We start from the raw sequence: 26,021 nt of genomic DNA on the forward strand, positions 1-26,021 counted from the left end.
GAATTTCTGAACAAACAACAATGATTTAGTAATATAAGACACATAAAGAATATTAGATAATGTAAAGATGCATTTTGGGGAATGTAATGTAGTATGTTCAATATATGATATGTCAAGGCCCTTACCATCATCAACATGCAAATGATCATTACTAATCTAGGGTGCAAAATTGGTCAGATTTGTGATATTAGGTGTGACATGTTGCTTCATGCTAGTGTTGGGGAACTAAGTCACAGTAGAGACATTCCCAACAACAAGATGATCATGAAGTTGTTGGGAATTGCGGTGAAATTAGGGATAATATAGAGCTATATGATCTAAGTTAGAGTACAATTAATAGCATACATGCTGCTATCCAAACCACTGGGAAGCCTATGCGTTGTGCATGTTTTGCTGCTAGTTGGTTAATCTCCAGTCATAAGTAAGGGGACCACATAGTTAGTAGTTGTAGCAGTTGTTGTAGGGACATTAGTTACCACAGGAACGACCTTTATTATGGCTAAAATTAGGTTGTGGTGTTGGCAGTAATGATGGCTGTTGCGGTAAAGAAAAAGACAGTAGAAAGGGAGCGGTATCCATGGAATAAAAAGAGTTATTATGCAGAAATTCATGGGTAGAAGGTGGCTGCGAAGATCAGCATATGACAACAGTTCTGCCTTGGTTATAAGGCTCGTTATCAAGTCTTTGAACTCACTATAAAGGCCACAAAACACATAGAAATTGAAGTCTTTAAGGGACATGGGACTACCAATAGCAACCAATTCATTAAATAACGATTTGGCTTGCTGTATGTGTATACAAACTGATAAGTCACTTTGTTGAAGATCCTGAAAGGACCAATGAAGTTATATGATACGAGAGTTAAACAAAGATGCAAGTTCTTTCTCAAAAGTGTGCCAAACACAATACGAGGTAAAATAATCTACCACGAGATACAACACATCTACAGAAAGGGAGGAGAGTAATACACTCAAAATAAGTTGATCTTGTTACTTCTAACAAAGAAAAGAAAGGCTGATTGTAAAGGAAGAACCATCAAAACTGTCAAAAATATGAGATGGAGGACACATCACTGAGCCGTAAATGTAGTGAAAAACACCTTGATCAAGGAGATAGGCTTCATTTACATTCACCAAAAAAGATAATTTGTGTTTGTAAGTTTCAATGAAATAACTTGGTGGGTGTTTGAGAGAGGAACGATAACAGGAGTTTGTGTTCCCATAATGTGGAGAGGAACGATAAAAATTTGCGAAGAGTCATTGCCTTGTTATGAAAGGGAAGGCTGCTGTTGTGGAGGAAGAACACCATCAACAATAGCTTCTAGATGGGTGGCCGATGGGGCCTCACAACCGATGGCGAAGGAGAAATTGGCTATAGAGGCTGTAGAGTCCATTTAGGAAAGTAGGAGAGAAATTGCTCTTTATTTGTTTTTAATCTATTTTTTATTTTTTTTTCAATATCATCCATTACCATTTGGTTTCATTTGATTTTTATATAAATATGATCCTCATTTTTTTTTACTGTTATTCCTTTTTTTTTTACTGTATTTCCTCTTTTTTTTTTCTATTTTATATATTATTTTCTTAATTGAATTTGTTTTTTAATTTCATAATTCATCATTTTAATTCATTTTTTATGTCAAACTTAGTCTTTATTTGTTTTTTTTGTTTTGCTTTGGATCCTTATTTGAAATTGTTTTTTTGTTTGATTTCATTCCTCAACATTAGATCAGTTAAGAATTGGGCTTTGCAGTTTTTCTTTTTTTTAGTGTGGTGATCTAGATCTCATAAACCGGGTAATAATAGGTATGAAATGTTAACCTGGATTGATTTTGATTTTTTTTTTCTTGTTTTTTAACACTATTTTTTTAATATTCATCCTTTAATATTGAGTTTATTAAAGATTAAGCTTCTTTATTTGCTTTTTATGAGGATAACTCATCGTCTCAATCCAGATCGTGGATTTGTCATGTTAACTTGAATCTGGTTACGTTTTGCATTGTTATGTTTTTGTTTTTTTGTCAACTTTTTACCTCTTTTTTTTATTGCTTTGGATCTATTTTTTGGATTGTTATTCTTTTTTCAATCTTATTATTTAACATTAAATTAGTTGATAATTGAACTTCGTGATTTGTTTTGATATAGTGATCTTGGTCTTATGAGCCACACCATGGGTATGAAATGGTTGTTTGAATTGCCTTTGGGTTTTTTTTTATACTAATTTTTTTATTTTATCCTTTAACACTAAGTTAATTTATAGTGGATTCAATTTTTTTTTTTAACTTATTATGAGAATAGTTCGGCCTCATGATTTATGTTGTAGGTTTATCATTCAAACTTAGATTGACTCAGGGATTTTGCATCATTTTATTTTTATATCAAATTTGATCCTCATTCTTTTTATTATTTTTTTTTGTTTTGGATTTTTTTTTAAATTTCATCCTTTAACTTTGGATTGTAGAGACTTAGGCTTTAAATTTTTTTTTTCTATGTGATGATTTTAATCTCATGACTCAAGTTAAGGATACAAAATGTTAACCTGGATTGACATTAGTACATTTACTATCATTACTATCTTTTTATCAAATATTTAAATTATATCATCTTACTAGACCCAACAAGACCCAACAGGGTCTATGACTCAAGTCATATAATTCTTTTTATTTTTTAAAACACAATAGCAATGCTCGAACATTGTTTTTTTTAAGTTTTTTTAAAAATTGATTAGGCCTACAGTGAAGCATGAGAAACCTATCTAAAAGCTAAATTATAAAGTGTTTGGATTTTCATCCCTTCTATTAAGTTCTATATAAAAGAACCACAAGTAATTGGGACATCTAGTGATCTCATTATATTGAAGATACTGCAGAAGATACAACATATATTGAAGAAGATATTCCAATTGCAACTATTGATACAGAGATCCTGCAGATATTCTAGCATTATAATATTCCTTAATGTAATTTAGTTGTTACCTAGATTAGATATGATTTTATGCTCTGTTATTATTAGTTTGAAATCCTAGTGAGATTCTTGGAGAAATTATGTGCAAGATTGTCTTTCTTTGCCATATAATTTCCTGCTATAGATACATGTATAAAACAATAAAATAATAACACGATTGAAGTTTTCTTTCTGTAAAATATTATCTTTAATTTCTTTATGGTATCAGAGCAAGTTCTTTGAATTTTTTTGTTTACCATAGGCAGAGTCAGTTGTGTTGCCATAGAAGGCCACTTGAAAGAAGCCATTGATGTTGGCTCCAAATTCTCTACACCAGTTAGTTACTCAGATGATACAAACACCTCCAACAAATTAAGCTCTGTATTATTAAATGAGTTCAACTACCTTTCTTGGTTAAGGGCTGTAACCATTGCCCTTGGTGGAAGATCTAAATTGGGTTTTATCAATGGTTCAACTGTTTCTCCTAAAGTGAATGATTCGAGATATGAAGAATGGTTGTCCAAAGACCAGCTGGTTACGTCATAGATTCTCAACTCCTTAGAAAGAAACGTTACTGAAATATTTAGTTTCTTAGAATCTTCTTCTGATCTATAGGATGCTATTCGTGACATGTATAGAAATCAAAATAATTCTGCCAGCATTTTCCAGATCCATTATGAAGTTGCCAGCCTTTACCAAGAAGACAAACCTTTTGTTTAATTGTTAGGTAGTTTTAAAAACTTATGGAATGAATTGGAAATGTACACACCTCACATAACAGATGTCACCACATTATGAAAAAGGACTGAGATAGACAAATTTTTTCAGCTATTGGCGAGTCTCATTCCAGATTTTGAAGATCTGCGAAGCCACATTCTAATGAACCTAGAATTGCCAACTTTTAAATCAGTGTGTGCCACCATTCAATGTGAAGAAATATGTAGAAAAGTAATGACTCGAGAAACTAGTGTGTCAGATACTCGTGCTTATGAAATCAAGTTACTGCCACAAGATATGAGTTCCAGAAATGCTGATTATGATTAGTATAGATCACTATCTGAGAATGAAGCTTACAAAAGGAAATGACCTGATTTTAAGTGCCAATACTATCACAATCTTGGTCATCATGTGGATCGTTGCTGGCTTCTACACCTTAAACTCAAGCCTAAATTTGTAAAGGATTTCAGGAGGCAACCAAGACGTGCAAATAATTCTAAGTCATACCTTGCACACAATAATTTCAATCCCATTGAGATTTTTCCTATACTTAGGGAACCTTGATATCGGATTTTGCAAATTATTTGCAAGACAAGTAAGTCTAGGGCAAGTCACTTGATCAACAAACTAGTTAAGACCAAAAGCATTTAGCTGCACTCCTTAGCCACTTTGCTAATTTTTTAGTAGAGACAGACCCGAGAAACGGTCAAGGTAAACTGCTTGCTTTCATGACTATGTTAAAACTTATAAATTTGCATGATTTTTGGATAATTGATTCTGGTGCCACTGATTATATGTCTAATAAGTTAACTAGTATTCATATTTTAAATCATTCGCTCGTCCCACTTTTATGTCTATTGCTGACGGAAAAAATGCTTATGTTAAGGGAAAAGGTAAGATCAACCTAATGTCTAATAAGATAGAATTATATGTCCTTTTCTTACCTTTTTTCCCATTTCAATTGCTTTCTATTAGTAAAATTACAGCTACTCTTAATTGTGAAGTAATTTTTACCTCATCCAAGGTTGTGTTTTAGGATCTTGTCATTAAGAAGATGATTGGTGAAGGATTTTTCCTATATGGTCTCTATTATATCTCTTATAAATCTCCAGTCCCTAGGAGTTTTCAAACAACCATTAATCATTCACATGAGCACCTCTTATGGCATCGTCAACTAACGCACCCTTTAGAGTTTGTTATCAGTAAAATAAAATCCTTCCTAATACAAGAACCTCTCAATTATGAGATTTATTATTTTTTGAAATCTACTCCACTTCCTTTTCCCCTTTTGAAGTCGAAAACCACTCATGTTTTTGAACTTATTCATTCATATGTATGGGGACCCTTTTATGCTTATATTGATGGTTTTAAGTATTTTGTCTCTTTCATTAATGATTTCGCTAGAATTAATTGGGTGTATCTACTAAAAACTAAACATGATGTATTTGATTGCTTTAAGGATTTTCATTCATTCATCCTTAATTAGTATTTTACTCATATTAAAATCCTTCGATCTGATAATGGCATCGAATATATGTCCAAAGACATGTCAAAATATTTACATTTTAATGAAATTATGAATCAGACTAATTATGTTGGCACACCTCAACAAAATGGCTATCTAAACACAAAAATCATGATCTGTTTGAAAAAACCCGTGCCATCATGCTTTAAATGAATGTTCCAAAACACTTTTGATCATATGGAATCCTTACTGCTGTTTATCTTGTCAATCACTTACCCAATTGAGTGCTGGAATTTAAATCTCCTCTTGAAGTTTTGTAAAATAAGGTTCTAGACAATCACACATCAAGGTGTTTGGTTGTACTTGTTTCATGCATTTATCAGCTACTCACCATGAGAAATTAGATCCTAGAGCAAACAAATGTATTTTTTTAGGCTACTCCATAACCCAAAAAGGATACAAATGTTATGACCTGTTATTGAAGAAATTATATGTGTCTAGAGATGTTAGATTTACTGAAGGCACACCATAATTTACTGCAGGAAAATAGAGAAAAGTTTTGTCTAATTTTTTTTCTTTGCCTAGTATTAAAAACACTAATCAGCTTCTATCTACTGTTCCTATGATTAATTGTATTCTTTCCAATTCGGACTAACACACTCAATCTTCCACTCGATTCATACCCAACAATGATGGTCTAGGACCACATCAACTTCTAGCTATAACTAATCCTGCATCTACTCTTGATAATGATATTTTGTGGTAACATCACTTACAGACTGACCAACAACTTCACCTTTAGTCTGCCATTGATTCCAATAATTCCACAATTAGCCATATTAGTAACTCAAAACTAGCTGGTGCTCTTGATGCTTTGCCAATCACCAGAAGAGTTTCTATTTGAACACGTCAACTGCTATCATGCATGCAAGACTTTGTCACCTATAACGTGAGGTACCCTATTTCTAAATTTATATCTTATCATCAACTATCTCCAACACATAGTGCATTCCTTACCTCTATATCTAATGTTCATGTACCAAAGAACTTTAAAGAAGCTCATTCACAGCCTATATGACAGGCCATGCATGAAGAATTGAAGGCTCTTACTAAAAATCACACGTGGACTATAGTCTCATTACCTATTAGAAAAGAAACTATTAGATGTCATTACATATTCAAGATAAAGTTTAAATCAGATGGGACAGTTGATCGCCACAAAGCTCGTCTAGTGGCACAAGGTTTTACTTAAAAATTTGGTGTTGATTATAGGAGACATTTGCTCCTGTGGCCAAGGTGACCACTGTTAGAGCTTTACTTTCAGTTGCTATCAACCAGGGGTGGTCTCTCTTCTAAATGGATGTCAGCAATGCATTTTTACATGAAGATCTTTGAGAGAAAGTGTTCATGAAACTTCCTCCTGGACATCCCCACAGTGGAAACTCTATGTTGGTTTGCAAGCTTCATAAATTTATTTATGGCTTGAAGCAGAGCTCTCATGCATGGCATACAAAATTAAGCGTTGCTCTTAAGAGTCTCGGTTTTACAAGAAGCTTTGCAGATTCCTCTTTGTTCATCAAAATTATTTCTGATCATACACTGGCTGTACTAATATATGTCGATGATCTTATTATAAGAGGGAGTAATGATGCTTCTATAGCCCAGCTTAAATGGTCTCTCCAGCAGCAATTTTCGATCAAAGATCTTGGTTTATTGAAATATTTCTTAGGCATTGAAATGGCAGCCTCCCGTAAAGGCTTTTTTCTTAATTAGTGTAAATACATCATTGATTTATTGTAGGATGTCAATATGCTACACACGAAGCTTGTTGCCAACCCTTTAGACAACAAAGTAACATTGGATTCTTCTAGTGAATCTCTTGTTTCTTACACTTATTATCAGTAGATTATTGGAAGACTCATTTACTTAACAATCACTCGATCAAATATTATATTTGCTATCAGTATTGTCAGTGGTTATATGCATGCTCCAACAGTTTAACATCTTGATATGGTAAAACGTATCTTGCGATATCTGAAAAGCACCATTGGTCGTGGGATAATTATGACTCATAATGGTCATAACAACATTATGGGATATGATGATTCTGACTGGGCAAGAAACTCTCTTGATCGTCAATCTATCATTGGCTATTATATGTTTGTTAGTGGTAATTTGGTGTCTTGAAAAAGTAAGAAACAATTTGTTGTCACTCAGTCAAGTGCTGAAGCAAATATCGTGCTATAGCCTCTGCTGCCTGCGAATTGATATGGCTTAAACAACTTCTTGCTGATTTTGATTTTCATAGGGTTACTCGTATAACATTGTTTTGTGATAATTAAGCTGCCATACATATGGCGTCCAATCCAGTATTTCATGAACATACAGAACACATCAAAGTTGATTGTCACTAAATTTGTCAACAGGTTCAAGCCAAACTTATTCAACCCTAATATGTTCGTTCTCATGATCAATTAGCTGATGTGTTCAAAAAAACACTATCATCTACTCAATTTCACCGGTTGTTGAGCAAGCTTGGATCTACTAATCTACTCAATCCAGCTTAAAGGGAAGTATTGAAGATACTACAGGAGATACAACATATATTGAAGAAGATATTCTAGCTACATCTATTGATATAGAGATCCTGCAGATATTCCAGCATTATAATATTCCCCAATGTAAGTTATTTGTTACCTAGATTAGACATGATTTTATGCTCTATTATTATTAGTCTGAAATCCTAGTGAGATTCTTGGAGAAATTATGTGCAAGATTGTCTTTTCTTGCCATATAATTTCCTGCTATATATACATGTATAGAACAACAGAACAGTAACACAATTGAAGTTTTCTTTCTATAAAAAACCATCTTAAATTTCTTTACATTATGTGTTAATTTTAGTCTCATGATCCAGGTTAAGGATATCAAATATAAACCTGGATTGATATTAGTATATTTATTAGCAGTGCTCAAACATTGTTTTTTTAAGTTAAAAAGAAAATTGATTCGGCCAACGGCGAAGAAGTGTGAGTCACCTATCTAAAAGCTATACTATAAGTTGTTTGGATTTTCATCCCTTCTATTAAGTTCTATTCAAAAGAACCACAAGTAATTGGAACGTCTACTGATGTCACCATGTGTTTTCTATGTAGAAAACCATCTTTTCATCCATATACAGTCTTCAATATCCTAGAACTTTTGGTTCGAAGAAATGATTCCCTTCAAATGATAGTCAAAAACTATACTAGTTGGAAGCATCCAATAATCTACTGTCATATTTAGATTAAGAGTAGTTTGATTAATTCAAGGAACAACAAAGGCACAGGTCCTTGTTCCCCACCCACAAAAGCCTAAGCGGATTTACTAGGAAAGGTGTTATTGTTTGATTCTCTATGATTTGCAAATTAGATTAATCATGATGGGATGGCTTAGCATGGTGCTATCCCAAGTGAGAAGCCACTTTCATTGCCCCCTTAATCATGAACAATATAATAGATGCAGACAATCATGGTGGGATAATTGGCTGGGTATACGTGAATGTTTTTATATATATGCTCATTAACTATTAGTTAAAGGAAGGACATTGAGTTGCAGCTATGTTTAATCGATAATGTTCTTCCTTTTTCTTATTGGCGCATATAATGATGAAGTTATTGTGCTGTAGCAACCCTTCACTTGGTTAAGTGAGAGCATAATTAACGTAATTTGCTATGGAATCACTTTAAATTTTCAAAGGGGAACGCCTCTAGACTCATGAAATTAATTTCGCTTGGATCTTAGACATTGCACCAAACTAAAATTGAACATATTCGTATGAATTGCGATGCGCAGTTATTTTTGAATATATAATTAGTTATCTAGCTTCTTGGTGTAAAATGAAGCATTTAATTCAAAAATTTAAGCCGTGTGCTTTTAGAAAGGAGGAAAACGACATGTATTGAAATAGGAATATTTTCTGGTTAAGAAGTATGAAAGAAGAATAATATACATTGTGATTTTACATAATCTCCCTAGGAACTCTACGGGAAGCTAAAAACTTATCAAACAACAATAAATAGAAAAGAAAAACAACTGATATTACATGATTGATTTTTTATTTTCTATCCATCAAAACTCTTGAATTTTGAATATAATCCGTCTGTCGACGGATTCAAGGAGGCCAATGTCATCAATTGATTGATCTTCCAATATGTTATCATCGTCAACGGAAATATTCAAATCCAGGGATATGCAAGGGGTTGTGTCCTCCATTAATGCAGCACCGGAACCAGCACCAGAACCAGCATTGTTTTCTTCTTCATAAGACCCATCTGTTCTCTGCTTGATTGGAGGAGAGCAGGCTCTAGATCTTGAGCTGAAGCTTTCACAGCTCAAAATGATGATAGCATCACTAAGGCCAACTTCTTGACCACTGGAATTGGTTATTCTTCCACTTTCAATAGCTCTTTTGAAACCAATTTGAGAGCAATAATCTGCTTGCTCAACGTCTTCCACTAAGAAAACTCTACGTGGATTGTTTGATGCTGCCTCGGAAAATCTCTCGATATAGCTGCAACTTTGTTCATCTCTTGATCTTTTATTTCTACAATCTTCGGTCGAGTCTGCTCTTGTAGAAGAAAAACTGCTTAAAGAAATTGAAATGAAGCTGTCATGGGAGCCAAAAACAAGCCTGGCCAATTCTTTAGCTATCTTCTCTTTAGCTTCCACATCAACTCCTTGAAAGAACAACCAAGTTTCTTCTTTGGGCTCACTGTTTTTCATCTTCCCCTTTCTTCTTATCATGCCAGACCGGCATTGCAAGATAGTGCCTGCTATTTCAGGGATTATATCTCTCTGCCATGGCACTTTTTTCTCTAATGCAATGGATAGGATTTTCAAGTTCTCAGCATTTAGCTCCTTGAACTTGTGGAGATACACCACTTCCATGACATCACTAGATGAAGTTGAGTTTGGAGTAGAATTAGGATTTGATGAAAATGGTAATTGTTTGGTATGATCTTTATGTTCTGGAATGTACATTCTCAAACTTGGTTCATTAATGCTGCACTTGTTGAGAGTCCCTGTACCAAGCCAGAAAGGGTGGTCCCTCAGTGACCGCTTCGGTTCAACAACGGGCCATTCATTGTGGGTTTGTTGAAAAATAGGGTATTGCTGGTCACATGAAGTAGAAGAAGAAGGTGATACAGAAGAAAATGTGAGGGTTTTCTCAGAAAAGTAGTGTTGTCGGTGGATTGAATTGCAAAATGAGTTCCATTTTCTGCAAAGATCTTTGATTGACATAGAGTTCTGGAAGAGAGAAACCGAGAAATTAGAGAACAGTCATCGCTCAAGACGTAAGCTACGAGCTTCTGACTACATGTATAAATTTTGAATTATTGAAGAATCAAATGCGATTAACTAGTTATAATTACCTGATTATCACTATTTTGTAAGTTTTTCTCATTTTTGCATTGTTGAAGCCATGCAGGAAGGCCAGAAGTTGTGGAATCACTGTCACAGGTGTTAGTTGGTAAGCTTCGAGCTTCTGACTCAAACTTGGCTGAACAATCAGCACAGCAAGTGAGCTGTTTATCTTCCCCGCTTTCATGTATAATCCAGCTGCTAGACCCATTTCCAGCTTTGTTGCTTGTGGACTGACATCGTAGATCACTGAAAAATTAAAAAAGAAGGTAAATGAGGATGTTACGAGACTTCGTTGATCATTTATAGAAAAAGGTAAATGATGAAGTTGATGAAGCTACAATTGATATTTTTCACTGCTTTGAAACTCCTTGGATTTTTAAAAGTGCAACTTGTTTGGTGCCCATTAATAAAAGCTAAAAGACCAAAAAAAAAAAAAAAACCTATATACCTCTCCTTCCTTTCTCCTTGCCAAAGAAAAAAGTGATTAATTTTTTACATTTTAGCATATTATAAATCACATTAAAACTCTGTGTATATAGTTTTTCTTTCACCTAACTTGAATTTTGAGTTTCCAAAAGAGATGGAAAATGGAGTAGGAACTTCATTTCTTTTCACTGGTCCGACATCTATTTCTTTTTTCTTTTCTAAAAGCAGTTTGAAAAAGAAAACTCATTTACTTAGCTTAGAAGAAATTCAAATAATAGAAAGCAAGAATATAGACCCCGATAATGCATACAATTACATGCAACTTTAGCAACTGTTTACCTGTCACTGATGAGACTCAAGCGCAAGCTGCCTGCAGGAATTGTAAGTGGATGGAGGCCCAAAACAGTACTTACTGATGGATGGCCTGATTTACACTTCATGTAAGTTTGGAAAGTGGCAATTCCCATAAGCCAAAATCTTCCATTAATATTCTCTCCGATTCCACAAGCTAATTTGCCAAGCTCTATGATCATGTATTCCATTGGACAGAAAAAGCACCTTCCTTGTTCACTTGATGAACTACTAGCCCTATTCTCAATAGCCCATTTGAGATCTCCCAAGTTCAAAACAACTCCTTTGCCCATGTAGCTTCTCACATGGATTTTAAGCTCTTCGAGTTTATGTTCTACCTCTACCCTAGAGAAATGGCCAAAAGAAGAAACTGGGATTGTTAGAAACTTCACTTCCCTCAAAGCCTCAGGAACATCTCCCTTTTGAACCTTATCAATGACTCCTTTCACCAGAACTTCTATACTGGCCAGAGACTCTCCAACAATAACAAAACTTCTCCTCCTTCTGTTCACTAAATTCTCTATGACACACATCACATCTTCGTTTTTAATTGGATCTAAAACTGTTGCTTTTGCTCCAACTTGACTTGAAGTTGGAGATTGTGAAAGGACCAAACCATTGCTTTCCTTGGACTTGCTACTCACAGAAGGAGCATTTGTTGAACATATTTCTAAAGAAACAGCTTGCTCAACATTGCTTTTCACTTGAGTACTAAAGAAACCAGCTTCTCGCATGACTCTACTAACACTAGGATCGTCTAAAATGGATATTATGAGCTGCTCTAACTCTATTTTCACTGCAAGGAGTGGCTGCTGCTGGTTTTCAATAGAGCCACGCCGTTGGTGAGCCTGAGCGCGCTTAAAAGCTGCAACCAAGGCATTAGAGATTGAAGGGAACTGCTGAGAGTGAGTGCCTAATATGGGGCTTGAAGTTGAAGCTGGGAGCCGATTAAGCGCGACGTTGAAGCAAAGCTCTAGGGCTTTGCACTGAAGAGGATGAGAGCGTGACTGAAGGCAGGCTGTTCTAAATAGGCCAGTGGAGGCCGAAAGCATGGTGTTAGCAACATGGAGAGGAGTGACTTGGGCATGGCCTCGCCTTCTAGCAAGGGTTACTGCTTGTTTAATAACACTTGCTGCGTCTGCCGTCAGAGCTTGTTGCACTGTACAACCTCCTGCTCTCATCTTCTATCCCAGGTTCTTGTTATGATCCACAAATAAAATATGAAACCGAAAGAAGTTTAAGAATAGAGTGAGATCAAGAAAGGTTTATTGGCTAGGGATTCTAGTATCATCTGCTTTGTATGATCTGAGAGCTAATTCTGGAGGAAGAACTCATCAATTAAAAAGGAAAGAGATATATTTGAATGGTTTGTGCAGGTTTAAGAGTTCTTTTTTTCTTTTAGGGTTTGACAGAGAGGGTGTGATCATATATATTTGCATCTATTTCTAGTATGCAAGCAATTAATTCCAATGGAAGATGTTGGTCGACTAGCTGGAGAGATATAGAGGGGGAGTGTGTGAAATATATGGAAATTGAGGTATGCTTTTCTTGCAGGTGAGGTAAAATTTAAGGTCCAAAGTCGATTTTGTAGTGGAAAGTGGAATGCATGTGCTGACAAGCAGGACAAATGCACCAGTATCAAAGGCAACTCAGCTTTTGCCCTGTGTACACCTCTCTCTTTCTTTCTCTAGATCTCTCTAATTTGATAAAGATATGGTTTCGCTAAGTGGGTCTCTCTCTCTTTTATTCAACCATTAAATAACAAATTAGTTATGCTATTAACCAAAAATCAGCAGCCATATACCACCCGTAGCCAACAAATTAATCTCACCTTTGAGCACATATATTATAGTAACTCATTTAGCCATATGATGAAAGCAACAGGTCAATAAACGAAAGCTTACATTATAGTTCTTAGTGCCCTTTCTGCTATTGCATATAGGAGGGTAAGTTAAAAGACAATCTCAACCCTATCTATCATTTCTTTATTTTCCTTTTCTTTTTCCATGGCAACTGTTAGAGTATTTGCAATATATACATAACTTAGATAGGGTGCTCGTGCTTTCACGCGGATCAGATAAAAATATTTATTTTTAACAAGAGAAAATTTGTAAATATTGTTAGCATAGTTTTTAAATCAAGAAAAAGTTCAATTTTCAATTAAAAATATAACATGTTTGATAAACAATAAATAAAAAACTACATGCACTAGCAAATGTTAAAAAAGCTTTAACGCTATCCAAACATTATATCGATAGGTTAAAAAAAAAAAATATATTTAGATATTTAATTTTATGATGTGAGGTAGTTTTTAATTTTGATATTTTTTTTAAACCATGCAACAACAAAACTTTTCATTTTTTTAAAAAAAGTAATAATATAAAATACATTAAAAAAATAATTTTACAATATAATTTTTCCTTATTAATATATTTATCTTAATAATCAAAATAGGATATTTAGGTTGTCTGGAAGAACCATTTGCTAGTTCCAAACAAGAGTTTTGTTCTTGATTATAATGGAAATGTATCTTTTGTAAAAAGGATTGCAATATGGTTAATATAACTCAAACTAATCACAAAATAAGATTTGTATTTTATGTAATGCAATAAAATCATAAATATCTTTTTTTGTATTTATAATATTTTTTAAAAAAAATTATGAAGAATCAAGATATTTTTTCAGAGTTTTGAGTACTATAGAAATCATCAACAAAATGTCTTTTATTAATGATAAATTCTTTTTCTAAAATATTTATTTCATCTTGGATATTCTTTGTTATAGCTGAGAAAGTTAGAAAGGTAGGTATAAAGGATTGATTATTTTTTAGATTTGTATATAAAAACCTGGATAATATTTTAAATACTTTACAACAACAAATAACCATGGTTGTTAATACTTATGAAACTTGTTAAAAATATAGCTAAAAAGGTCATACTTCCAGGTTATATATATTTCTTATATTTTTTAATATGCTCGTGTTAAAATTTTTAGAAAAGTTTTTTAAAAAAATTTGGAAGGAATTCTTTTGGGTAAAAAGAAATAAGGGTAAAAAGAAATCCTTCTAATTTTTTTTAAAAAACATTTCTAAAAATTTTAACACAAGCATATTAAAAAATATAAGAAATATATATATATGATTTGAAAGAAGGTTAAAAAAAAATCCTTCTAATTCTCTTTTAAAAAAACTTTTCTAAAATTTTCAATATGGACATATCAAAAAATATAAGAACACACCAGTCATGCAATTGTCATATGGGATTTTTTTGTAATTCATTTTAAAAGAAATGTAGAGGAAAGAAAACAAATAAAGTTTAATAAAAAGATCATAAAGAATTGTTAAAAAAAAACGCTCATTTATATAGTCATAAAAATATTTAAAGAATTTCAAATTAAAAATGAAACATAGCAAAGGCCTTTACTTTAAGCCCATATATTATTTTAAGTTACTAGCCTAATAACTCATACCCATTTGTTAGTTTTTAGTTTAGCCCAAAAACCTCAATACACACACATACAAACATGCATGTCCAGCACTTTTTTTCTTTATTTTCCCCTTTTCTCATGCATGCTCTTTCCCTTCTCCCAACTGCATACTTCTATACAAATTATAGCTTACAAATATGTCATAGTATCCCTTATATTTGAGTAAGTTTTCTTTTATCTTGTTATATAGTATAGTTATAGGTTTATTTCCTTTACACAAGTTTAAAACTTAGGGTTTATGTGATGTTGATAGATATGTTAGTGGTTTTATTTGAATTGATTCATGTAATAAATAATATATATGTATGGATATAAATTAAAATAGAGTATGAAAATATGTGCTTTTTTTAATTGATATATTTTGAAGTATTTTGGGTAAAATATTAGAAAGAAAATATGAAAGATTTTTGTTGAGGAAACTAGCATTGCACGTTGGTAAATCTAGGTTAAGGTTGAAGATAAGATATTATAATTTAGTCTACAATTTTGTAAAATTACAATTTTACTCTTGAATTCTAGAAAAAATATAGTTTAGTTGTTGGTTGTAAATGATAGTTTTTTCAGTTAAATTCATTATTTTTACATTTGAATGAATATGATTTTCTTCATATTAATACATTATTATATTGATATGTTTTAGGTTTATTAGAGGCTCTACCATTTAATAATAATAATAATGATAATGATAATTTATGTATAATCATTATTGTGATTATCTAATTTTTTCAACTATGTAATTTAGAATGATTAATCTTTTCATAACTCAATTTCTGACTTCTAGATCCAAAATATGTTCAAAGAATCCAAAAATAAATATTTTCAAGTTGACCAAGAAAAATTCTTCAAGTTTTAATTGGACAAGATATTTTTTCCAAGGGTTTAATTGAATTAAAATAAGTTGTAATTGAAGAAATTAATTATCAAATACCAAAATTGCTAATTATACATGATTTATGAGATTCTATTAATTTAAACAAGTTAATTGAAGTAGATTTTGACTCTACCATTGATTTTTACTTCAATTAAAAAGGTTTCGAAATCCAAAAGCCTTTTCTAAAGGCTAGAAAAATTAAAGGATTGTTTTTGAATCGGGTTAGGGACCTAATCATAACAATATTCTTTGTTTGGTTTCAATTATGGACTAATTTGAAGATAAAATAATCAAAACTTTAGAAATACTAAGTTTGAAATTGAGGGTTGTTTTGATGTTTGGCTCGCTCATACGATTTTGTTTTGGTAGCTCATATATAACCATTTCTTCTTCTACTAGGAAAAATATAATTCAAACTCTAATTGTACCTCTCATCTTCTCTTGAACTTAGCCTCATCACTAGTGTTGTTTCGCTAATTTTAGGTGTCACCTTGATCAATTTAAAAATCATCTCGTCTAGAATTTGATATTGTTTTTTCTTATATTGAGAGAATCTCTAGGTTGTGCATCTGTTTTTGGTTTTAGTATCCTTGTGATTTTTATCGCTACATTTTGGTTTTGGTTGAGAGTGCTTTGCTCTTATACTACCATAACTAGTTTTGTATGTCTTTTTCTTGTCTTTACTTTGTGAATAATTAGATTTGGTTGTTGATAATCCTAGGGCTATGTTTTTTCTAGGACTCCCAAGTTGAGATGGTCCCCACCCTTAAGACTATGATTTTTTTTTTTTTGAGGGGGGGTGGGAGGACATGGATCCTTAAAGAAAAATGTAGGAAAAATTAAATTTGAAAACTGAAGGATTAGATCTTTGTGACTATAAGATATTAATGTGAGATAGTCTTGAATTCTTGAATATTTTAGTTTGAAAAATTAAGAAATTTAGTTTTCAAAACAAGAAATATAGGGGTCCTAGTCATAGTTAGGTTCAACTTAAACTTTGATTGGCATTGATTAGTACGTAAAAATATATTTTTTATCAAGGTTTTATATTATGATATTGCACTTAAAATATCATTAAATTTTCTAATTTAATCATGTTTTATAATAACAAATATGATAATATAATATATATTTCATTTATGGTAAATGCTCATTTCAAATACAGGCATGTTTTGCAATTTAAATAATTAATTAATTTGTATAACTATTAAAATTAAGAAGACAAAGAAAGAGCTAAGATTAGAGAAGAGATGTTAATTCAATTCAAACTAGAACATCATTCTGTCATTATGTTAAGATAAGTTTATTATATCAAGGTGAAAAGGTTTCACTAATAGTATTAGGATAAGTATAATATAAACCCAATATAGACTTCAATACTTATATCCTAAACAACTTGCTATTAATATGTCTTTTTATTTTTATTTTATTAATTCTTAATACCTTACTTGTTAAATAGTTAATCTAGATTTGTGTTTTATAACACTTGGTATAACAAATATTTGATACTTTCATAGCCAACCATATAATATAACCTATACATGTGCTATGAAAGGAACTTAATTTCTTGTTAACATAAGTTAGCATCATGAATTCCTAATAATATTTAAAAGTTTGGTGTTACTTAAATAAGATAATTAATATGATCATGTTAACAATTTATAATGAATTATTAATGATAAATCATCTGATTGAAACGTTCTTTATTTGTGGTTTCCAGTTGAGTAATAAAAAGAGTTTATATTATATTTATTTTAATATCATGAATGGATCCTCTAACCTTTATATTTTTTTTTATCATTGTTTAATCCTCACATTAATCTTACATCTCAACGTTCTCTTTAACTTATTATTATTATTATTATTTGTAATTTATATAGTTAACCTCCATGTGGTTCGACCTTGATCTTGTCGAGTTACTTATTACTCCAATACTCCTGCATCTGGGATAAAACATCAGTCTTTTGATCGTGTCGGATATCTAGCTTAGGTATATTTCTTTAGTTTAGATGTTTGAAATAATTCTTTTTGTGATATGTAATTGTTTATAAGGCCTATTGTGATATGAAGTTATTTGTGATCATGAATCTTAAAATGTCATTAATATTATAATATGCAATTGTTTATGCATATGACATTCAAAGATGTCACTATAACGGTTAGAAGAGAATGTTGATAAATTTTAGGACAATGGGGTTGGATTCTAAGTTATTCTAAGTTATTGTTTTGGTACAGATAGTTTTATTTACATTGTATATGCTTATAAAATTGGAATCTTTGGATTAGATATATGCTAGCTTTGATAGTTACTTGTTATAAAAAAATGTTAAATATAAAATCTATTGACATTAAAAAATAGATGATGGGAAGTATCCTGGAATTTTATACTACTTGTAAAGGTTGTTTTGTGTTTATTTATCCTTTGTTTGACTTTAACTATGTGCAAATGTGTAGAAGCTTATGGTTTTTTATTGATATTTCCTATAATATAGATTTGGTAGTGTCCTTTTTCATGTTCTTTAAAGTCAATTTAAACCAACTGAAGTACATCTTTTAAAAGATTTATGTATTTCTCAAGTCCCGTGTTTTATAAATTATTTTCTTTCATTTAAAAATCTATGTTTTGGTTGGGACCCTTTGATAGTTTTTCTCATATTGTATTTGATGAGTCTTTGGCCATCTATATATTGTTACTACATTAAGCTTTTGTTTAAGAATGGAATTTACTTAAGAATAATACCGTTTTCTAGTTTGTTTGCTCTGAGTTTCAATCATATCAAAGTCACTCATTCATGCATGTTGGACCTTGAAACAAGTTTACAAGGCTTATCGAGTTTTGGTATTCAATTTTTTTTAAAACAATCCATCTTTATTTTTAAAAACCATATCCAAAATATCTTTACTATTCACTATTGGTATTTAAGGTAAATAAACTTAACATAGGGCATTGCTTTAGATATTAAGATGAGTAACCTATTTCTTTATTTTTAAAAATAAGTCTTACAATTGGAAAAAGTCCAATATTCACTAAGAGTTTGAGGGTATTAACCTCTTAAAAAATCTCAAATATTGATGATAATCAGTTGTCGACTTACTATGATTATACATATATGAGTCATAACATCGGTGTATATAACACTTATGAGGGGAAATTAATAAAAATTGGATTATAAAAAGGTGGTTTTTAAATAACACATCTTAAAGATAAGTGAACCCCAAAAAGGTTACTAATCAAAACTTAGTCCATAATAGACTTTCATGTCACTAGATTTTATTCCAAATAAGTGAGCTCATAATGGTCACTGTTTGGAACGGGCTGGAGCATACAATCTTTATTCATTTAGAAAATACTATGAGTGAATCTTGGGTGTTATAGGAATAAAAAACCTTATCAAGGTGTTATTCATACACCTTTTTTAGGATTTATGTTAGGTTTAATAATTCCAATATAAGTCCATTGATTATTCATTGGTATAACTTAGTAAACTATTAGTCACATGTCATGATTAGGAGTAACCAATTGTAGACATGTCAATTCACTAGTTATTATCGAAAGATAATAATTAGGAGAGCAAAAATAAACCTTTTAGGGATTAACTTAGCACCACACTTACTCTCATTCATATAAATGGACTATTGGTAGATTAAGCATAATAAACTATTAGAAATGAAAGATAAGAGAAGCAATGCATCGTACCTTAAGCACAATAATTTAGGATGATGATATCTGACATTTAGTATAACATAACCATTTCATTACCTTAGAACTCAAGTTTTAGGTTTAAGTTTTATATTTTAATCAACCACTTAGTCAATTATGTTCCATTTAATTCTATTTGCATGGCCATGTATCTTTAAGGGTAAGAAATGAGAAACATTTCCTCTATTACATGAATCTATTTTTCATTTTATCTGTGAAAAGCCATTTTTTTCTCAACAATGCTTGTCATTTAATCTAATAGCCTTCTATAAAATAGAAATAAATTTGATAGATACTGATAACTCTTGAATAAAGTATTATATCCTAGTTATTCTAAGCTTAATAACGGGAAATTTCATTGTTATTACTCAAATAAGCATGAAAAATATACTTGTATATTCGTTTATAGGTCAAATTGGATATACAATTGGTGGAATAATTATTGTAGACTCAAATGATGGATATGCAAATACAATAACTTATATGTTCTTTTGTATTTTCATAAATCTAGAAACTTTTGTTGTATTGTATTATTTGTTCTACACACCAAACTAATAACATTCAAGATTCTACAAGTCTATGCATAAAAGATCCTTTTTTTGCCCTCTTTTTAGCTTTATATCTTTGATTCCAAGATCTTGGATTGAATTAGCATGGACCAAAAAAACTTGCTTAATTTTAAATGAAAGGCAATCAATTTCTAGCTTTTTATTAGATCCCTTTGAAACTTAATCTTTCTTAGCCCTTAGTGCTCATACTATAATTCATTTTAAATTTTCCAAGCAAATTTTGCAATATATTAATAGCACTCTCAGGTATAGCTTATCTATTTTTTTTCATCTTCTTCATTCTTTCTCATAGCTTATTTTAATACTGATTAGGTTGACTATCTAAAAAATACTCATTACTTCACCACCAACTCAGTCATTTATTATGTCGACACTTTAGTTTCTTAGTCCTCTAGCAAATAACATATTATCTCTAAATTCAACACTTAGGTTGAATATCATATTGTTTCATTTATTATTGTTGACGTAGTATATCTTTGGATTTTTTTTTAATGATCCAAAGGTTGTTGATTAGTATTTTAAAGTGTATTTTTATCAAGGTTTGATATCATCATTTTGCACTTGAAGTATTAATAACTCTTAACTAGAGCATGTTTTATAATACCAACTCTGATAATATAAGATAACTTTAATTTATACTAAATGCTCATTTTAAATGCAGACATATCTCACATTTCAAAGAATTGATTAATGTGATTACTTATTGAAAGTGAAATGATAAAGAAAAGGCTAAGTTTAGAAAAAAGATGCTGACTCAATTCAAACTAAAATATTATTCAGTTATTGGGTGATATCTGGAGCTGTAGATCTTGGATTTCAGTTTGGTGTGTATGGCTAGAAAACTAAGACATAGGCCTAAAACATTCATGAGAGTCTAAGACTCAATTCTGCCTTTTGGAAGTCCAAATCTTAGAATCAAAAAAGAAGTTCGAATCTATCATACAACCTAGACACTATTTGGTTTTTAGCCCATATCTTGAGTTCTAGAAGTCCAAATGATCTTATTCTTGTTTTGTTGGAAAAATGAGATAATTTCCTAAAATATTTATAAAGACTATACATTTAAATTTTGATGTTAACAATAATTATTTCTGTAGATAAGAAGATAAGAATTGTTACCAAGTTAAGAGGTGGCCACTCACTCAACAATTAGTCATCAAATCAATGGTTCTAAATGTTAGCCTATAAAAAAAGGCATTTTCTATATATTTAGGCATCTTGGTTTTCATATCAAAATCATGTTATTTGCTATGTATTTAAGCATCTTGATTTTCATATCAAAATCATGTTCTTACTCTCTCTCTTTATATTTTTGTAATGCTTAAGTTTTGCTTATATTAATATCTTGTTTATGCTTTTCATTTCTTTTTATTTACTTAGTTAACTTTTATCTTATTTATGGTTTTATCTTGTTTATTTATGTTTCTCTTTTTCATTATGTTTAGTTAAGTTTATTATGTCAATGTGAAAATTTTACACTAATTGTGTAAGAATAAATATAGTATAAAATCAACATAGACTTTAATGTTTGATACTAACATATTTTATATTTGTTATCTTGTTTACTTTTAATACTTTACTTGTTAAATAGTTAATCTGGATTTATGTTGTATAACTCTTAGTACAACAAATACTAATTGGCACTTTTATACCCCAACTATATGATATAACCAACACATATGCTATGAAAGGAACTTCATTTGTTATTAACATAAGTTAGCATTATGAATACCTGACAATATTTATAAGTATTAGCATTATTTGAATAAGATAACTAATGTAATCACGTGAATAATTTATAATCCGATTGAAACCTCCTTTGTGTGTGATTTCCAGTGAAGTAATAAAAAGAGTTTATATTATTCTTATTTAAAATATAATTATTGGATCCTCTAACCTTGATAATTATTTTATCATTTTTTAATCCTTATATCAATATCACATCTCAAGAATTATCTTCAACTCCTTTTCATTTATTGTTTATAATTTTATATAGTTCACTTCCCTATGGTTCGACCTCGATCTTGCCGAATTATTTATTACTTCAACACTCCTATACTTGGAAGAAAAAATCAGTCTTTTGACCATATCAGTTGTAACTTTTTTTCTCCACTAGTATTATTTTATAGCAATATGAGTACCACTTGTTCGACCTCTAATCCTATTTATCATGCTCATACAAAGTACTTGGATATTGATTTTTATTTTACATTTGAGGAAGCTTCACATGATACTTTCTTCATTAAATACATTCCTATTGAGAATTAGGTTGTTGATATCTTACCTAAAAATTTTCTATTATATGTTCTACTAACCTTCGAGACAAGATTAACATTTCCTATCTATGTTTAACTTTAGGAGGCATGTTAGAGTCTTTATTGTATATAATTACATTTTCTTTTATATATATATATATTTATATTTATGGTGGCTATTTATGTTATGCCATATAAAAATTTACTTTCTTGTAATCATAATACAAACTCACTTATGCATTATATAAAGCTAAGTAGTTTATTGATATAGAAAAATCCTTTAAGCAACAACCATTTATATGTACTATATGAATTAATGTTGACTAATATAATTAGAAAAATAAATTTGTATTTTCAAATAAATTTGAATTGAATTTCACTTAAAATGGGAGAGATTAAAGCCTAAGAGGGAATTAAGAACTTTTGGCCCCAATTCTTTATTGTATTACTTCCTTATTTGATAAGATTTTCTAGATCTTGAAGAGTTCTATACAAGTTCAATGTATAATTTAATAAAAATAAGCATATATTTTTATTTGATTATTGTATAAAGCTGTGAATTTATCAAAATATTATAAAGGATTAATTTTATAAAATCCATTTGCTTTGACAACTATTTTTGTTTTTAGATCCAAATTAAGATTAGAAAGTACTATTTTAGATTTTTCTTTATTTTTCTTGTTTTTTTATTTCTTTTTCCTATTCAGATTATGAATTTTAATTTAGTTAGGATTTTTACTAATTATGACTTTTTTACTTGCATTTAAACAACCATGTAGGATTTTGTTTTTTAAAGAGAATTTATGCAAAAGAAAAAAAGATTTTTCTAAACACATTAGAGTTTTCTCTACAATCAAGTGCCATAACTTAAGGATTAAAGAACATTATTCAAGCAATACGCCATGTCATGTTACCATAATAGAATATTTGGGTTATAAAGACTAATCAGTTCATTAGTTGTTATACTCTTATCAGTTCACTAGACTTTATTTTCAGTTTTTAAATTCTTGTTATTCTCGGTGATTAGACATATCAGTTACATCTCTTTGATTTCATATTTTATAGTACTTTAAGGCTTGATTAACAAGCCACTCATTAAAAAAGAAATTTAAAAGGGTGGGCATTCTGGAACTGCACCTCTATTTCACTTGAAAATTTGGCTTCGAAAATTGGTGGCTAAAGAGGGAATGTGACATCTTTTTCACCATGCTTCAAAGACGAAGACCTGGAAAGAGTGGGGGACTGTGTGTGAAGGGATCGGGAGGTGTGTACGATTTTCTTCCGGACTCGAAGACAAGGAATAAAGTGCATCCACTAGTTGAATATATTTACGGCACATTTGCAATTATATTCACAAAACTTGAAGCTTTTAATGGTGTGTGTGTGTTGCATGGGGATTGTGAGAACTCACACAAGCATTCCCTCGTTTTATCTTCTCTCTCTCTATTATTTCATAAAGCTGGAGCTTTATAATTCCTCCTTTAATATTGAAAATAATTTTAAAAAAATATCATTTTAAAATAAAAAATAATTTAAAAAATAATTATTATTACAGTTTTCAACTCCCTCTAAATCATGAATGCAAAAAAACTTGTGATCTCATCCTGTTTAAGGGCAATATTTGATGAGTTTGGTTAGATTTCTTCTACGTCTCTTCATTTCGTCTTTAACATGATGGTGGAGCCTAGGGGAGCTAGACGGGCGATCGGCCGCCCCTCCTGAAATAACATGTTCCATTTTGAAGATATATGTCGTCCGTGTGTGCGTGTATTAATTTGTCTATGAATGATCATGAGTACTTGTCCTAAAAAAACAAAAAACTTGCGCATGGTACAACTTATGGTGAAGGAAGAAAACAAGCTAATAATTTAATTATTATTTTTTTATTTCAATATTCACACCAAGTAATTTTTATTTATCTCTCATCAACTATTACTAATAATTTTATTTTTTTTCTTCTTTATTTTTATTTATAATTTACCCTTCAATTTTATTAATATACTAAATATCATTGAAAAACTAATTTTTACCTTCTTATAATTATTCACTCTCTTTTTTTTAATCCAGTATCGAACACCACCTTACAGTACTGAGTTTATTCTTCTAATTGTCCATTCCCTTTTGACGATATATACTTCCTTTAAATCTAATATGAATTCGACTTGAAGGACCACCCTCTCGTATCCTATATAGTGGTTCTTTTTTTCTTTCTTTTTTTCCTTTCTTTCTTTTCTTCTTTTTTCTTTCTTTTTTTCCTTTCTTTCTTTCCTTCTTTATTTTTTAATTTATTTATTTTGCAATGGAGTGCTCTTGTTAAAGTCTTGTTACAGTGAAGAGCACTTACGATGTTATTTTATGGAATATTTGAAGTGCAAAAAATTAACAAATTAATTTTTTGAATATCATGTCGGTTTGGACTATAATATTTAAACTTATTTTATGGTTTGTCTAATTAGTTGAATGTTATGGATGAAAATTTTTTATATACCGAAAATGATCTATTTAAAAGCTAGAATATTATTTTGGAGTGCACAAATAAGTGATGATACAAAAAATTTCAACTTCAGTTCTTTGGTGTATATATTTTGCTTACTTTATCTATTCGAAACAATGTTTTTACATGTAACTTTAATCATTTTTTCTAACTTGTGTATCATTGTCATTGTCTTAATGCTAGACAGGTCTTGGCAATAAAACACCTCGACTATTAAAAAAAGAAGATGAAGATAGCCCTAGGTAGCTAGCTAGCTAGCTAGCTAACTTACTATATATTATATGATTATATGACAATATATCGCGCACTACGAGATTCACTTCATGCATGTTGTATATGAATTCGGTAATATAGAGTCAATTAACAGATTCAGAATAATTTATATACCTAAAAAGAATATCTCAGAGCCTCCTTTTAAGACATAACCAATAACAAATAATAGGTGTTTGATTAAGATTTATGGTTATCAAGCACAAAGTGCAAATCTTCTGGTGACCAAATTTTATAATCTTAGAATAAAGGAATTAATGTGTACATGAACTTGGGTTAATTTTCCTGCTCTGTTGGTGATTGCGCGGGTGAGTTAGGTTTACATGGTCTTACACCTAGCTAGCGTGCCTGCGCATAGAAAGGAGAGCTACACTACTACTCCCACCATATCTACAACATGCATTTCAAATATAAATTAACAAATCAAAACATATTTTATTTACACGAAAAACGAGAGATCTCCCTTTCATTCCTCAATCATCTTCGACTTTTACCTGTTTCATTTCATAGAAATACCCTTGGAAAATAAGTGTTTAGTACTGGTAATACTTTCAGTCTATATATTGTCTCCTTGCAAGAAAAGTAGGTCAAAAAAGAAAATGTTTGAGAAGTCCAGAAAGAGGAAGAGAGGGTGATCTAACTTATAACAATCATATAATAAAAGTTAATGCTGATGCAAACTAGTACTGCATCTTTATAAGGTCATTTGCATGAAGAACTATAGTCTAGCCAGCAAGTTCCAAACCATCATTGAAGAGCGTTATGTTTCATTTATAGGGCCAGGAACTGGCAAGAAGGAAATACCATTCACTTGACAGGACAAGAAATGACACGAGTAATAAATAACTAGAGTTTGTCATCGTTGGGAATGTTTCAAATTCCACTGCCTTTGTAAATGCGACACGGTTCCTTGTAGATATTCTCATATTTTGTTGTTTCTTACCCTTTTTGTCAACAAATATATTAGAAGCTATGGTGTCCATACTTGGGTCAGGAATACTAGGGGGTTCCATCACATATCGAGCAAGCAAAGTTTTTTTTAGATTCTACACCAGTTTATGTATAGGTA

The 26,021-nt window shown here is 30.9% G+C and overlaps 1 protein-coding gene across 1 annotated transcript; it reads right to left on the bottom strand.

The window, feature by feature from the left end:
• Positions 1–9,060: 9,060 nt before the first annotated feature.
• On the bottom strand, positions 9,061–12,994 carry LOC105141379 (uncharacterized). The gene is made up of 3 exons (XM_011048570.1): positions 11,296–12,994; positions 10,539–10,776; positions 9,061–10,413 (listed from the first exon to the last, which is right to left on the bottom strand). Exons 1-3 carry the CDS (start codon positions 12,486–12,488, stop codon positions 9,235–9,237), a joined length of 2,610 nt encoding a protein of 869 aa, XP_011046872.1. The 5' UTR covers positions 12,489–12,994; the 3' UTR covers positions 9,061–9,234.
• Between the last annotated feature and the right edge of the window lie 13,027 nt (positions 12,995–26,021).

This window comes from Populus euphratica, unplaced genomic scaffold, assembly GCF_000495115.2.
Source record: "Populus euphratica unplaced genomic scaffold, PopEup_1.0 scaffold144.1, whole genome shotgun sequence".
Lineage (NCBI taxonomy): Eukaryota > Viridiplantae > Streptophyta > Magnoliopsida > Malpighiales > Salicaceae > Populus > Populus euphratica.